General features: G+C 35.1%; 2 protein-coding genes across 2 annotated transcripts; one reads left to right on the top strand and one right to left on the bottom strand.

Annotated features, from left to right (window-relative positions):
• Positions 1–419: 419 nt before the first annotated feature.
• LOC113105843 (histone PARylation factor 1) lies at positions 420–5188 on the bottom strand. Its single transcript, XM_026267194.1, has 8 exons — positions 5090–5188; positions 4249–4414; positions 3906–4092; positions 3666–3764; positions 3022–3172; positions 2808–2895; positions 2189–2361; positions 420–1352 (listed from the first exon to the last, which is right to left on the bottom strand). The coding sequence occupies exons 1-8, from the start codon at positions 5150–5152 to the stop codon at positions 1218–1220; spliced, it is 1062 nt and encodes a 353-aa protein (XP_026122979.1). The 5' UTR covers positions 5153–5188; the 3' UTR covers positions 420–1217.
• Positions 5189–5923: 735 nt separating this feature from the next.
• On the top strand, positions 5924–11277 carry LOC113105836 (protein MGARP-like). The gene is made up of 5 exons (XM_026267188.1): positions 5924–6093; positions 8003–8106; positions 8206–8278; positions 8654–8662; positions 9953–11277. The coding sequence occupies exons 1-5, from the start codon at positions 6021–6023 to the stop codon at positions 10237–10239; spliced, it is 546 nt and encodes a 181-aa protein (XP_026122973.1). The 5' UTR covers positions 5924–6020; the 3' UTR covers positions 10240–11277.
• The last annotated feature ends 4376 nt before the right edge of the window (positions 11278–15653 follow it).

Genomic DNA, 15653 nt, shown 5'->3' with positions numbered 1-15653 from the left:
CAGCATCTCCTATGTGTATTATCTATCTATCTATCTGAGTATGTAATGTCAATGTATTGACTTTCTTGGCATTACAAAAAGTCCCAAATTATTATTATTTTTCCATCTGAATATTCTGTTGTGGTACTCTGAGATGTGCCTCATAGTGAAAGTAAAACAGGCAGCAAAAGACAATATATAGAATTAAAAGGATAGTTCACATTAAGTTGCTGGTCCCCATCGACTTCCATACTATGGAGAAGAGAAGAAGGGGGAAAAACAGTATGCAAGTCAACGGGGACCAGCAACTGAAGGTGAAGTGTGAAAAAGTTTTTTTAGGCCACAAACAGACATTTTTGGAAAATATGCTGTGTAAGAACAATTATAGCAACTGGATGTATTATGGTTATGATCGCTTTCATTTTTCAAACACCACAAGCAATAAAAATATACACTTTATTAAACATCTACTTTGGAACAGTACTGGACAACAATAACAAAATGATCATAATGAGGAATAAAGACACTAATAAATTGACACTGAAAACTCATTTTCTAACTTAAGCTTTCTCAGTACAGATTACTTAAGGTACCATTTCAACAAGAATCATCACTTTTGCTTTTTATAGTGGTTCTGCTTACACAGAAATAAACTTGAACTGATCTGAAACCACAGCTAAGTTGTTGATCAGCACTCAGGAGTCACTATCTAAATAAACTGGCAAATTGAAGGACCATTTGCTTTCAAGTAACTGGGTTAAGCAAATATTTGAATGGCAACGCAGAAAGCACAACTGTAAATAATATATGTAACATACTGAACCCTCAGCAGCCGTAACTCATTTTTCTATGGACAGACAGTGTAAATGAAAGAGATTCAGGTTTGGAAAGGCACAGTATTGCTTGAAAATGTTGATTCTCAGGATGAAGAAATCTCAATTTGATTTCACTTTTAATGTATGACTAAGCAGTTTTTATAAAAAGCATGTGTTTCCATTCATTTTAATTGCGGTAATCCAATTAAAGGGAAATGGTTACATTTAATTATCCAATACAACTTTTAGAAATGCAAGGGTAATTTAGGTTTAAGAAACAAACCTTTCCTGGGCTTTGAAGCATTTTCAATGAACCAGCAGCACCTAACAGCATAATTTAGTGCAGTATAATCGGTTTCTGACCCCACTAAACAACATTTACAGGAAGTCATTCTGAATAGCTTATCATTCACTCAATATACATCAGACAGTAGCGAGTTGGTCCAGGTTGTCCTGGGAACGGCTGGCGAGGTGCGCCTCTAGTATCTCTCCAAACAGGTCTCTCTTCAACAGATTGTATGCCATTGGCAGCAGCTGACGTACCACTTTATAGAAATACTACCAAAAGAAAAAAGAAAAGAAAATAGGCAATGGGCAGTTGTCTGGGAGAACTCTGTGTCATAAGAAACCTGTCAGAAATGGCTATTAAAGTGCAAGGACACACTCTTTGGAAGATAGCCTTGGATGGCAAGCAGAAAGCTATTAAAGGTAATAGCTATGGAGGCATTATAAAATGTTCTAAGTCTCTCTGGACATAAACAAGGCATAATGCAAAAACGTAAAAAGTACAGCAACTGTATGCAAATCTGTATGTGGTTTAATACACATTCTGGTTGAAATGCTCGTCTTGGCAAGATATTAATATAAGCAGTTGGTTATATCATCAGTCAATGCACAGACGGGAAAAATCTTCTATTTCTGTGCATTATGTCATGCAATGTAAATCTAGTCTAAAAGACCCGCTGAGGTATAATGACCTCTTTAAAATAAAGAACTTATACAAAATATCTACCATAAACATGGTAGGGTCAGGTCAAGGTTATTTAAGGTTATTTTATTACAATCTTTTATTTCTATTAGTATTAAATTCACTTAAGCTATTTCTATTTAAATGAAAAATGTAATTGTTATTTTTGATTATTAATTTGCATTAATATATACCTTTTTAAATAGATAAATAAAACATTTAAAAGTGTGTTCAATAGTAAATTGTAAATTAGTTGTTCCTGTGGTAGAGACTAAACTTTTGGCATCCAGATACTTAATGCAAAGACAACTGCAAAATAAATTTAAATATAAAGGAGCATAAATATACATATTTGTAAGTATTTAGGTTTGAACATCTGTTGTAGTGTTGGTTGTACAGTATGTGTGTGTGTGTGTGTTAATCTTACGTGAGAGCCATAACAGAACAGATCAATCCCAAGCTCATAGCCCATGCCATAATCACATTCATCATTGGCGAACTGAACAAAGGTGATCATTTCCTGAATGGGCGCGAAAGCTTTCATCCTCTCCTCATCATCTTTGGCCTCTACAATCGTTTTGCAAATCTTCTTCAGACTTGCTACAGGTAAACAAAATGAAGAAGGAAAAATTAAATGTAAATCAAAGTCTTCTTTCTGATTCATCTCCCACTACACAGTTTAATATTGATGATGCAAAATGCAAAGCAATATCAGCATTTTCACAAAATAGCCAGTGTAAATTAACATTTAAATAAGGGTTGTCAGGACATGCATTTTTTTAATTACATGTGCTGATTAATAATTTGCATATAATTTACCCCCAAAAAGATAATTTAAAGTCATTGTGTTAGATGAGAAAATCATTAAATAGACATTACAAAAAGTAGCTTTAGAAATAAATATTTTGATTCAACACTGCATAATTAAATCATTTTACTGGGTAGTTTTTTTCCATAATCAATAGCATCAAAGTAACATAACATTAAATCGACAGCATTAAAAGGAAACACAAGCTAAAACAGTTGTGTGAGATTTTCAGGCTTACCATCCGTTTCTGGCAATTCTCTATATCCAACATCATTTTTATCCACTGGAACCACAATTCCCGCTCCATGAAATGTCTTTGTGACCACCTGCAGAAAAAAAGATAAATAAATAAAAATCACTGGAAATTAATTTTATTAACTGCTGACATTAAACTTTACAGTGATAAAGGGGTGTTTCTGTCAAACCGTCTTGCATCACATTACAAAACACACCTTTCTTTCTCTTTGTCTCATTGCTTTAGTTTTCTGTTCCAGAGGCAAATTTAACCTCTCAGCCTCTCGCTTCAAATCTTCTTCTAACCAGTCCAAATCTGCTTCATTTTTCTGTTGTCCCCTCTCCTTCTTTTTCTTCTGTAAAAACAGCCTAGTGTGGCAGGAGAGAGAGAGAGTAACATTATGCAAAGAGAAAAAAAGAATATATATAAACTACACCACATTTTGATAATTATTTTCAAATTTTAATTTAATAAATTCATAAATCATCACACCAAAGGACCATTTATAAATTAGACTAATGATGGCTACAAGTGTTAAAAATGGGGGGAAAGAAATGTGAAATATGAGTATACTTTGAAAACGTTGAGGACGCGGCTGTGCATGAGACAGAACGGAACAGGGAAAGTGAAGTATACCCGGACCTTTAGTGGTCAGCTGCTGTAGAGCATGCCAAAATCAAAATTACTGATGAGATGAAGATGAAAATATCTAGTGGAAAATGATATGTCATCGTCCATCGCAATGTTTCACTGTAGACATCATCTGATGCCAGTTTGGTAGACATCGCCCAAAACAGCAACCGGCTAAAGCATCTATACCTATTTTAATTTATACTTGTATTATTTACTGAAGACACTCACAGAACAGCTGCAAAGATGTTGTCCCCCATCTGTGTGATGGTACAGCCCTTCTTGGCTTCATTCTCCCCAATGAACACAGGCAAAGCATCAGGTGAATCTCTGAACAGGGACACATGTACAGTGAGAAAATCAAACTGAAACACCTTTTATGTGTCAAAAATAGCTACTGCAATAACCCTTGCAACTTTTTTTTTTTTTATCCAATTAAAAAATTAATGTATTTTACAGGTAAACAGTCACCTGAAGTAGCCCATGTGGTGCTGGGTGTCAACATTGCCCTGTATGATGGTCTGGAACTCTGGGGGATCATAGAAATAACGCCAATGTAGGTGAAAGTTGGGTTGAGAGGAAGATGAGTTTTTGTGATTTTTGGACAGGATATCAAACGGGCCAACTAGCCGAAGCCCAAGTGTTTCCTTTAGGGCATCTGTAAAGCACAGAAAAACCAGTGTAACCAGTGTATTTGCTTTAAAATACTTATATGTTGAAAATTATTATGATAATAGTGAAAAATAAATAATAATTTAAAAAAAAAGTGAATAGTGCTGGTATGGATATGGAACCCTCAATATAAGACAGATACCTTGAGGACAGTCAGCACTAAGACCCTTGCAAAATTCCCAAAACTGGAAAAAATCATCAGGCATGCGTAGCTTGTACAATCGTTCCACTTCTTCTCGCATTTCAGCCGTCTTTTCATCCCTCTGGCCTTCTTTTGCTTTTTTCACCTCCCCGTTTGGTGTTTCTGTCTGGAACAGGCAATAATAAGTTTGAAGAAGTTACACAGGAAGAAATAATTTTTTAAGTGATAAAATATAACAAACAGAAACCAGCTTTTTCACGTTAGCAGCAAATAGACTGAAATAATTTTTCTCTTGATTAAATTGCCTTTATAATTTGTAAAACTTATTAAAGGATGATGGGTTTGTTTTTCACCCACAGCATTAACTGTTTTAGACTTAAACTAAATGATTGTAATAAGGAACACTTCAGTCTTGTAAAGAAACCAGTTATCTACAGTTATGCTGAAATAGGAAATAGGTGTGCAAGTCAGATTAATATTTGTAATGGTCACAAATATATGTAATGTCTAGCTAATGTCAGATGAAGCTTTTGCACCTGATCCAATGTTCTGATACTGACACAACATTTTGGGTAAAACACTGCAGCTAAAGAATACTGAAGTCACGAAAAGACATTTACATGATGATTATTGACATAATATTAAAAGCACGGATTACGCAGGTTGAATGTACAAACAAAACAACCGAAGTGTAACGTTAGTGGATGATGTTAAAGGCATATGAGCCAAAGTCATTCACAAAACGAGCAGCACATCACCTCTCAGTAAATACTCAACGTAATAGGTTAACTGACAACTTTACTGTGGCTGGCCACGAATTGATGAGGGTTTTAAGATGTACCTGCGGCGTAGATCTGGGTTTTCTTTTCCCGCGCCCCGCCATGCCTGCTGATTTTTCCCGCATTCCCTACGTAAAGCAGCGGCCACAGTAGAAAACTTCTGAACATCCGGTAGCGATTTCAGAATAAAAGTTGTGATTTGCTATTATTATTATTATTATTATTATTATTATTATTATTATTATTATTATTATTATTATTATTATTATTATTATCATTTGATTTCCTACTGAATAAGAAGCAAATTTATATTATAGAACTGGCTTTATTTTCAAATAATACAGAGCAGTGTTTATATTATTTTCTAATATGCTTTTAATATGCTTGTCTACTGAAATAGCAATTATTATTATTATTATTATTTTTTTTTTTTTATTATCATTTGATTACCTACTGAATAAGAAGCAAATTTATATTATAGAACTGGCTTTATTTTCAAATAATACAAAGCAGTGTTTATATTATTTTCTAATATGCTTTTAATATGCTTGTCTACTGAAATAGCAATTCAAATATAAATACATCAGATTCATAATTAATGTAAACCATGTCAGACCTGAAAAAGTTGTTTAGTGGAGACCTCAATTTCTAGACGATTCATATGAAAATTTTAGAATAGTTTTTTTTTTTTTTTTTTTATAATAATAATGCCTAATAAATATTTTCTGTTTAATGTTAAGGCTAGAATTTATATTCATATTTATCTTCTAGCCTAATCATACACGTAAATATCAATTAACAATTTATTTTATTTTTATTGTTTCATGCAGTACTGTATTCATAGCAGTGTAAATGAGAGCACATGACGTGACACAGAGGGAGGCGACAGACGGAGTTTAAAAGGATCGGTCAGTGTTAGAGACGCGCTAGTAGCAAATAAATCTGTTCGTAGAAGTTTTCAGTGACTCAGACTCTGGACTCACAGCGGGAATAATGATGTTCTGCAGAGTGGCTTGGCAAAGACTTGCGCCTCTGGCACGCAAAACACTCACTCCTTTCAGCAATGGTAAGAAAACATCGATTTTTCCAAACCATCATTCAATCCATATTCAATGCAGTTTCGATTTTGCAAATTAAATACACTAGCCGACAATAAATAAATAAATACGTTTTTAAAAAGCACGTTGAAAATTCTTTGAAATATGAAATGGAAATTGGGAAAATTTAGAAAAAGTCATTGACACTTTTGGACACTTTTAATTGGTCTCTTTTAGGAGGTGTATCAGTGGTTTTACGACTTGCAGAACAGTGCAATTCAGAACATTGAGTTCTGATAGCCTATTTGTTATGCAACGTGAGATATGCTCATTAAATTAATCCATTTCTATATTCTCTGCATTTAAATTATCATTATAGATAGAAAATGCAATATTAAGTCTCTCTAGGGATTTCATAAATCAATATACTGGAAAGACCTCTTTTGTCTTTGCATTTGGAAGAGTGCTTTACGTAATGGAATATGGAGTCTGTTGTATGTGTTTTTTTTTTCAATGATTAGAAGGTATTGTTTGTACTGTTGTGATTATTTTCATGATTTTATATGGTATTATTTCTTGAACATATTTGCATCATTTGTAGGAAAGTGCTAATCAATAGATTATGTGTGCAGCAACCTGCAAAGTAAATCAACCCATGCATGAAAACTGGAAATTTAGTTTTAATTGGTGCTTTATTCTATGATTGTTAGCTCATTTTTAACATTTCAACCTGCACTGATAAGGAAATTGCATATTATTATCATTTTTAAGAAGAGTGTTTCATTTTGTTTCATTGTTAATTTTGTTTGATATTAGCATTTTTCCTAATTTTGCGTTTGTTTTTAATACAGAGTTTTCCAAAACAAACTGCTGGGACATGTAAACCTTTCCCTGCTCACTCAGTGCATCTGTGGAAAATAGCAGAGTTTGATCTGTTTAAAATTAATTTCCTGCTGAAGGATTCACTCAGTTTGAACTGCGTGCCACGTTTTTTTTTTTTTTTTCGTTTTTTTTCATTATTGTTTTAAAATGTGAAGATATCCTTGTCTGCTTTAACTTTGAGGGCCAGTTTATGCTGACTATGCTGAGCATTTCGTGCATGGTTGAACTGATGTATTCACAAAATCTGCTCAGGCATTTTCTAAAACTTCCCAAATATCTGAAGCAGGCCCTAAGCATGGCTCTCTGCCAATTTGAATTTGCCTTGGGTTCTGCACATTGACATGTCTGCTGTCTCCACACAAGTGGCGTTACGTTATGCCAGTGTTTATGTGTAAAGCTATTACTTTTCAGAGAGCATGACTGTGCACCTGTTGTCCTGGACACCTGCTGGTCTACCTTAACCTAAACAGTCCTTTAACGCATTCAGCCATAAATGAGATTAAATGAGGCACAGTCCATCTTGGTACAGTCACTTTGTCATTGAAGTCGTTCCTAAAATTCTTGTTGGTTAAACTGGAAATAACTATATAAAGTCTGGATTTTGTGATGTGTAGAGTTTGTCCTGTGCATGTGCTCTGGTGTTGCTTTAAGAGAGTGGATGGGAGAAGCAGTTTAACTGTGGGACATTGTGTTCTCTTCTGCTGCTTCATTGCAGCTACACAGAGGATGTGTTTGCCTAAATGCATGCACAGACACAAAAGCCAAAAACGCAGGCTTGCTGCATCAGGTTTGTCTCGTCCACTGTAACTTTGCATGTCGCTTAAAATATCCACCTATCAAACTCATTCTCTGATACAACTTTAATTAGTGGCACAATTACTGGTACTGGTGAAAAGAACATTACAACAACGGATTGTAACAAATACAGTACAGCAGACTTTATTCAGTTATTCGTTTCTGCAAAAATTTTCAAAATTGGATTGATGGGTGATGATGGAAAACAGACACAACTTAATTTGCATGTACTGATAAGTGTTTCCCTTTATCTTTCAAAAGCTGTGATCCCTATGCGACAGATGTCCTTTGGTCTTCCTGTGTCCGGCACAAACATAGCCTACATGGTACTTGGTGGAAGCTCGCTTACTGCTGCTCTTGTTTATGTATGTATTTTTATTTCTTCATCCTGTTTTAGAATACGTTGTTAATATTATAATATTTTTTACAAAAACTAAAATCTAAACCCTTTGTCCTCCTTACAGGCTTATAAGACCATAAACTCTGACAGTGCAAGATATAATGAAAGAATTGCTCAACTTGAGGCCAGACCTAAAAGTATGTTTTTATTTTTTTTATTTTTTTTGTGGCATAGAGCAACCAGTGCTGTTGGTTTTCATTTTGCCTGTTAAAGATCACAGTTAATCTTTCAACATCAGTAAAGTGGAAATAATTTACACAGACAGCTGGAATTAGATTCCCATTCAGAGATCTTTCATTGTTGGTTTCATTGAATTGATGGGTGCCGTGAGGCAGGGTGTCACGTGTTGCTGCTGTTTGCTGCTGGTATGTGTATGTTACAGTTCTTCAGGCCTGATCCTGTGTTTGAGGTTACTCAGCAGCCGCTAAGCTAGCTACATTTAGAGCAGCTTTCACTTGTTTACTTCTCCTGTTTGCGTGCTGCTAACCACCTTACTTTTGTTCTCCCATCAGGTGAGGAGGGTGAGTATAAATTTAACCATGTCTTAGCAGCATGTCTGTTTTTGAGTTTTCAATATAAAACTTTTCTATACATTTTGGTCTGTCCCATTTTACTTGTTTTGCCTGCAGCAATGTGTTTCACATAACTCAGAATAGAAGCACTTTTCCAATATTAGTTGCACAACTTTTTAGCGTTTGCAGAAAGTTTAAGTTATGGCAATTAAACATAAGCATGATTGATGACAGCCATGGAACTTTATACTTGGTAAAAGTGCTTTCATATTATTATCATCAAATGTTATAAATTTACACTACTATGAGAGGTTTTTTTTTCTTTCTTTCTTTTTTTACTAAGTTATATTGATCAAAAGTGACTGGGAAAGACATTCTAAATGCTACAACGATTTCAATTTGACTTTTTGGAAGATGGCTTTTTTTTTAAGCAGCACAACTGTTTTCTACAGAGCCCCGCACATGACATACAAGAAAAAAAATGAATAAATAGTGTGCAAAATGTACTAATTCGTTCTCTCGATATTCTAAAATGTGCGCACAATTTACTAATTCGTTCTCTCAATTTATAAATTGTGTGCACGATTTAGCAAATTGAGGGAACAAATTATTAAAATAAATTGAGGGAAAGAATTAGTAAATCATGCACACAATTTATAAATTGAGGGAACGAAATAGTAAATTGTGCACACACAATTTAGCCTAATATTTTTTTCTACATGCCATGTGTGGGGCTTTGTAGTGGTCAACACTAGTAATGAGAAATGTTTCTTGAGCAGCAAATCAGAATATTAGAATGATTTCTGAAGGATCATGTGACACTGAAGTCTGGATTAATGATGTCATTCAAAGGAATTAATTACATTTTAAGATACATTAAAACATACATTTTACATTATAATAAAAAAAATAATCACTGCTTATGATGTTTGCCTGGTGATGGGTCTGCATTGTCTTGAGCATCCATGCAGGTTCTTAATTCTGAGGCATAGCGCAAGTACGTTTCACTTTGAGCTCCCAAAATTTTTCTAATGCTAACTCTAAGAGCTTGGATTCTTTGAAGTCTAATCTTACTGAATGGTTTCCACTATCTATGTGCACATCATCCTGTTCTCATATTCTCTCTAATGGTGTTCTATTAATGACCGATAGATTAGCAACATTTGATGCTAACCCTCTTTATTTAGCATAATAACACATTTCCTAAGTCTGCTTTAACTTTTTAATCACACTTGATCTTGGATTCTCTTTGGATCATATTGGCGTTTCTTGAAGACCTGCTCACTGTATTCCATTTAGGAGCAGCGACCGAGGTGGCTTCAGTAGCAGAAGCAGCTGAACTTGCTACAGTTGTTGAGGCCACAGCAGCACAGCCCATCATTGAGGTGATTAAAGCAGAGGATGAGCAGACCCCAGACCCTGTGGATGCAACACTGGATGTTGGGGCAGCAGCCACCAATGTCGAGGCAGTAGCAGCTGATGCTGAGGAACCTACTGCACCTGTTGTTGAGGATGTTGCTGCTGAAGCTGCTTCTCCCAGTGCTGAGACAACCGGTGAGGCGTCTTCTGCTGAAGAAGCAGTCTGAATCCCCAGCAGAGTAGATATGTGATTCTTCCCAACCCACCTTGGAACGCTTCATTGACTTTCATACTCCAATTTTTGTACTCCTTTTAACTGATTGACTGTGTCCTCTGCACAAAAAAGATATGTCCCTTCTGATTTCCACAGGATGCTAATCCCACAGATGAGGAGGAGGAGAGGTTGAGGAAGTCCAAAAATCATTGGGAACGCTTTTAAATTCCAAACAGCGGTTTTATCAACCCATGCTGTGTTTTGATGCTTCAGTAGCTAATGTAAATCGCATATGTTTTTTTAAACATCTCCTCCTTCACATCCAGTGGATATGCCTGCTGTAAAACTTGTTGCTGTGTCCTTGCTGTATAACATTGTGTCCCATACATGTGCAGGGAGACATGTTTCTTAAATAGCTTCATTTTGACAGTGACTTTTTACAATAACTGTAATTTTAACTGGAAAAAGAAAGCTCATCAAGACAAATTTTTAATGATAGTTTGACAAAACCTTGTTGTCTTAACAAAGTTTCATTTCAGCCTTATAGACAGACAGAGAAACAAAGATCTGTTTGAAATGTCACCTAACCATCTCTAGCCGCTTTAGGTAAATAACTAGAAGAATAACAAATTGCAATAAATAGTAAAAAACTAAAATAAATGAATACTCATGAAATAAAGGACTGTTTTGCACAGCAAAAAAAAAAAAAAAACCTCAAAAAGTCTGATTCCGGAAGCGTTGCGCATTTGATTAAAAACTAAGTGGACAGACATGAATACTTCATTTATATATATTTATTCTTATACGGTAGAAGAACACTTGATTGACTTTAGGGTGGCCAAGAATTTTGCCCAATCATGACACAATAATATGTGTCCTAAATGTTTTTGGAGGCTGCACATGCATTAAAAATCACTGTGGCCTAATTAACAATGTTTTTGTACCTGTGAATGTTCTCTCTCAGTTACTGGGATGGAGGAAATCCACTGTGCCTTTTACTTTATTATTATTATTATTATTATTATCTTAAATATCTCTTAATAGAGTTGGGTCCGAGTCCACCTTTGTCGAGTACGAGTCAAGACCAAGTCCACAAACATCGAGTCCGAGTCCGAGTCCGAGTCCAAAAGGGGCCGAGTTGGACTCAAGTCCGAGTTCTTAAAGGCCGAGTCCGAGTCGAGTCCGCCCGAGTCCAGAAAGTAATTAAATTAAAAAAGATTATAAATTGGTATTGTACATTTTTACATTCTATTAATATTTTAACCTTTCAACCCATTAAACCAATGGCAATATAAAAATGTAATAAAAAAATACCACTGTTACATCTAGTCATTGCCATTGAACATTTTTATTTTATGTCAACAGAACTAGTTTCCTATCAAAAAAGGTTTCAAAGGTTTTATTGTATTACAAGTGCATGAAAATACAAATGAACCTATTTTATTATTGTATCACACTATATTGTCCTCCAGTTAAAGATGGCATTTCAGTTATTTAATGCCTCTCCCCCACATTTGACAGAGGTAAAGTGCAGCCAGTGAGGAGATCCTTAATGATGACATTATGAATTTCTTGTTGTCTTGGAGAATTTGCATCATAGAGTTGCATTGCTTGTTTGGTCAAATCCTGCAATGCTGAGCTGTGCAGCATCTGTTGGTTGCTGCTGCTGTCTTTGGTAGTCGGTTGCATCGGTTTTCGGATAACCAGTACACTGAACCGAAAACCGTTTCTTTCGGAGGCGTCCGATTTGAGAACCGATGAACTGATGATACTGCGCATGCGTGTAATTTTTCAAGTATTTTGTTAAACATCGGAAAGTTTGATAAAACTATATAAAAAAAATTATATATATATATATATATATATATATATATATATATACACGTTTTTTTTTTTTTTAAGATAGGGGCTACATGTTTCTAATCTGTATATTGTAGATTATGTATGGGCCAAAGGGGTTTTCAGGGAAGTTGGACAACAATTAAGACTCTAAAGACTCCATGTTTAATATGAATAAGGGATGATTTATGGAATATCTGTACTGTATTTATAGTTAATGAAGACAGATTCACAAACTGAGTTTGTAGTAAACAGAACATGAACACGAGTAGAGCAGCTGATGATAGTGAACTGCAGCATGTGCCGGTGTCCTGACATTTTATCCTACCCTGTCAGATTTTCCTACCCGGGTTTTGAGCGATTCTCGTTCTCGAGTCAAGAACCGGTTGTATCAGTTTTCAGATCATCAGTAAACTGAACCGAAAACCGTTTCTTTCGGACGCGTCCGATTCGAGAACCGAGGAGCTGATGATACTGCGCATTCGTGATTCAGCATGAAGCCGAATGACTCACAGCGCGTCTGAACCGAACTGATTCTTTTGGTGATTGATTCTGAACTGATTTTGTGCTAATGTAATGAGTGCGGGTAAACCGAGGGCTTGAATGAAGGGCAATCTGACGAAACGTAAGTTCATTTAATAACAAATACATCGCAATGGATTATGTATCCGGTGAACTGTTTTTTTTTTCAACTGGTTTATTGAAACAAACCGTCCGAAAGAACCGGTTCGCGGAAAAGAATCGAACTTCCCATCACTAATCCACATTGATATCCAGTGAGTGGTGCGTGTGTTTCGTCTGCAAGCATGAGACTTCTGCCTGCCGGTGTGGTGCAGTAAAATGACAGAAGGGGAGACATTCATTAATTTATCATTTCAATTTTATGCTGGTTTTATTGTTTCACATGACGTGGACTCGACTGTACTCGGAATATTCTCCGAGTCCAAAATGTTCAAGTCCGTGTCAAGTCCGAGTACAAATTCACCCGAGTGCGTGACAAGTCCGAGTTCATTCAAAATTGGACTCGAGTCCGGACTCGAGTCCGAGTCCAAGTTCGAGTACCCCAACTCTATCTCTTAAAATTTGAACTAGGAAACATAATTCCAGTGTTATTTACATGACATGACACTGGAGACATTTGCTCTTAACCTTGATGCTGTTTTTCACTGTTGATGCTGTTCTTTGACTCGACCAACTAAGAACTGAAGTTGATTTCAGTTTTCAAAACTGAAAAAAGAATTTTATTCCTTTAATAAAGTTTTTAAAATATGATTTTTGAGTCTGAATTCAGTGCCTTTATGTCATGAACTGTAAAAGAAATGTATAAGCAAATTGTCAGTGTATTTACTTTGTATTTAGTATTTCTGTATATTGTGTACATTTGTGGAATAACACCATATTGTGTATGATGCTTTGCTTAGTTTTGATAATCCGCTTTAAATGTTTCTACATTCCTGTGAAATCAAGATTAAACCACATTTCCTTGTTTACATTGGCAAATTTTATCTTAAAATTCATTTTTGTAATGACTAAGCATCTTACAGTTACTCGGGGGTAAATCTCTTTTTTGCAGAAACACAAAACTCACACTCACAATCACACTCTTTCAGACTCTCTCTCTCTCTCTCTCTCTCTCACACACACACACACACACTAATAGCAGGCCCAGACAGGAGGACAGAGTGAAGGTATACACTGGACCTACAAAGTCCACACTTTTATTATCCCTGGGTCCAGTGGACCAGAACATCCTGTATGTAATATAAATGTGTGTGTAATATAAAATTTGTTCTGATATAATTCTTCACAGGCCTTGTGTCTGAGTAAAAAAAAATATATATATATATCATACAACTATAGGTATTGTAGCTATATAGATTGCAAACATATGTCAAGGACATGATATTGATATATTGAGAAATTTAAATCAAAAGGCAACTGCTAAATCCACAAATGTAGTGCTATTTTAGTATCATTGGTATACTTATATTGTTTTTTTTACTACCTGTGTTAGATTGTATTATTATTATTTTTTTAAGTTTTAGTAATTTTGTGACTTTTTTCTTATTTTTATTTTTCATTTATTTAGTTGTATAGGTATATTAGCACTTAAACTAGACAAAATAAATTATCTGAAATTATTATAATGTTTTAAAATATTTTATTTCAGTTAATGTTTTATTATTATTATTATTATTAATACATTTTTAATGGTTTGATTTTTTAGAATCCCCCTCATCATCAGAGAAAAACACAATGAAAAACTTATAACAGAAAAAGCTCAAGTAAAGGTAGAGGTAGAGGTAACAGGTCACATCTGAAACCAGAAGGAGGAGAACTGGAAGAACTGCCTTCAACAGTAAACACACATAGAAGAAACTACTTTTGTGGCAGATGACCTTATCGAGTATGAGGGAGACATTCCTATTGTGGCTGAAGTTTATGTTGAAAGCTTTGCTTCATCAGAGGAGGCCTCTGTTACAGAGATGGAGAACATTTTGGAATTGGAAGAGTCTGTAAGCCCTATAGTGATGCTGTCAGAAGACGACACCATTTCTGGAGCTGCAGAGGCAATGCCAAAATCAGTCAAGGCAATAGGTCAGAAAATGGATGAAGATAAAGCATTATGTTATGAGCTAACTGAAGCTACAGAAACAGGATATGAAGATATCACAGCACCATTAACAGACCTGGATGATGCATTACAGGCTATAGGCACAACAGAGGATGCAGAAGAAGTTTATGTTGTGGAAACGATGTTGAATGCTATGGAGGAACCTAAATCAGTTGAGGCATCAGATGAAGGTAATATAATTAGGGCACTATAAAGAAATGGTTCACTCAAAAAAGGAAATCTGATGAACATTTACTGACCTGCAAGCCATCCAAGATGTCAATGAGTTTGTTTCTTTATTAGCACAAAGTTCAAGCAACTGATAAAAAAACATCACAACAGCTCACAAGTAACGAACATAACTCCAATCAACCAATTAATGCCTTGTGAGGTCAAAAGTTTTGTGTTTGTAATAAACAAATCATAATTTTAACATTTTTAACTTCAAACTGTTTCTTCCAACATAACATACTAAAGTCTTCCATCCATAATATAGCTTTCCTCTGTGGTAAAAGTCTCATCAGAAACAGGAAAGAAATATGTATGGAGCATGTTTTATTTTTGAGAACTATTCATTTAAGGACCCTCTTTAGACCAGGATTTTACCCAAACAAGTACTGATGTACAGTAGAAATCCAGACTGCACACATATTTCTGAAGTAGAGTTGATTTATTTATTTTTAATTGGATGTTAGTTTTAGACATTCAGTCATGTTTGATGCTGATTTTTTCCACAGCTGCTGAAAGTGGAAATATTACAATGACCAGGCACAAGCCTAAAGTCAATGTACCACAGAACCCGACAGACTGAAAGAGAGCGAAATCTGTGACATAATACAGTACTGCTGTTATAGTAAAAAAAAAAAAAAATTGGATTTAATTTGTGTTTCCACCTCAAAATGTTAAGGTAAGTTCCTACTAAATATTGTAGAACTGCTAAACTACTAAATAAACATAATTTTCTGTAAAGTTGC

The sequence above is a fragment of the Carassius auratus genome, chromosome 1, assembly GCF_003368295.1.
Source record: "Carassius auratus strain Wakin chromosome 1, ASM336829v1, whole genome shotgun sequence".
NCBI classification, from domain to species: domain Eukaryota; kingdom Metazoa; phylum Chordata; class Actinopteri; order Cypriniformes; family Cyprinidae; genus Carassius; species Carassius auratus.
The sequence above is the reverse complement of the archived record's forward strand: the minus strand, read 5'-3'. Positions and strand labels throughout refer to the sequence as shown.

Excerpts from the sequence above, each read along its gene's own strand:
- LOC113105843 (XM_026267194.1), bottom strand. The coding sequence starts at position 5,152 with ATGCGGGAAAAATCAGCAGGCATGGCGGGGCGCGGGAAAAGAAAACCC. Across the intron at positions 4,093-4,248 it reads TAGTGCTGACTGTCCTCAAG|ATGCCCTAAAGGAAACACTT; the intron begins GTATCTGTCTTA and ends TGTGCTTTACAG. Across the intron at positions 3,765-3,905 it reads CACCACATGGGCTACTTCAG|AGATTCACCTGATGCTTTGC; the intron begins GTGACTGTTTAC and ends GTCCCTGTTCAG.
- LOC113105836 (XM_026267188.1), top strand. The coding sequence starts at position 6,021 with ATGATGTTCTGCAGAGTGGCTTGGCAAAGACTTGCGCCTCTGGCACGC. Across the intron at positions 6,094-8,002 it reads ACTCACTCCTTTCAGCAATG|CTGTGATCCCTATGCGACAG; the intron begins GTAAGAAAACAT and ends ATCTTTCAAAAG. Across the intron at positions 8,107-8,205 it reads TTACTGCTGCTCTTGTTTAT|GCTTATAAGACCATAAACTC; the intron begins GTATGTATTTTT and ends TCCTCCTTACAG.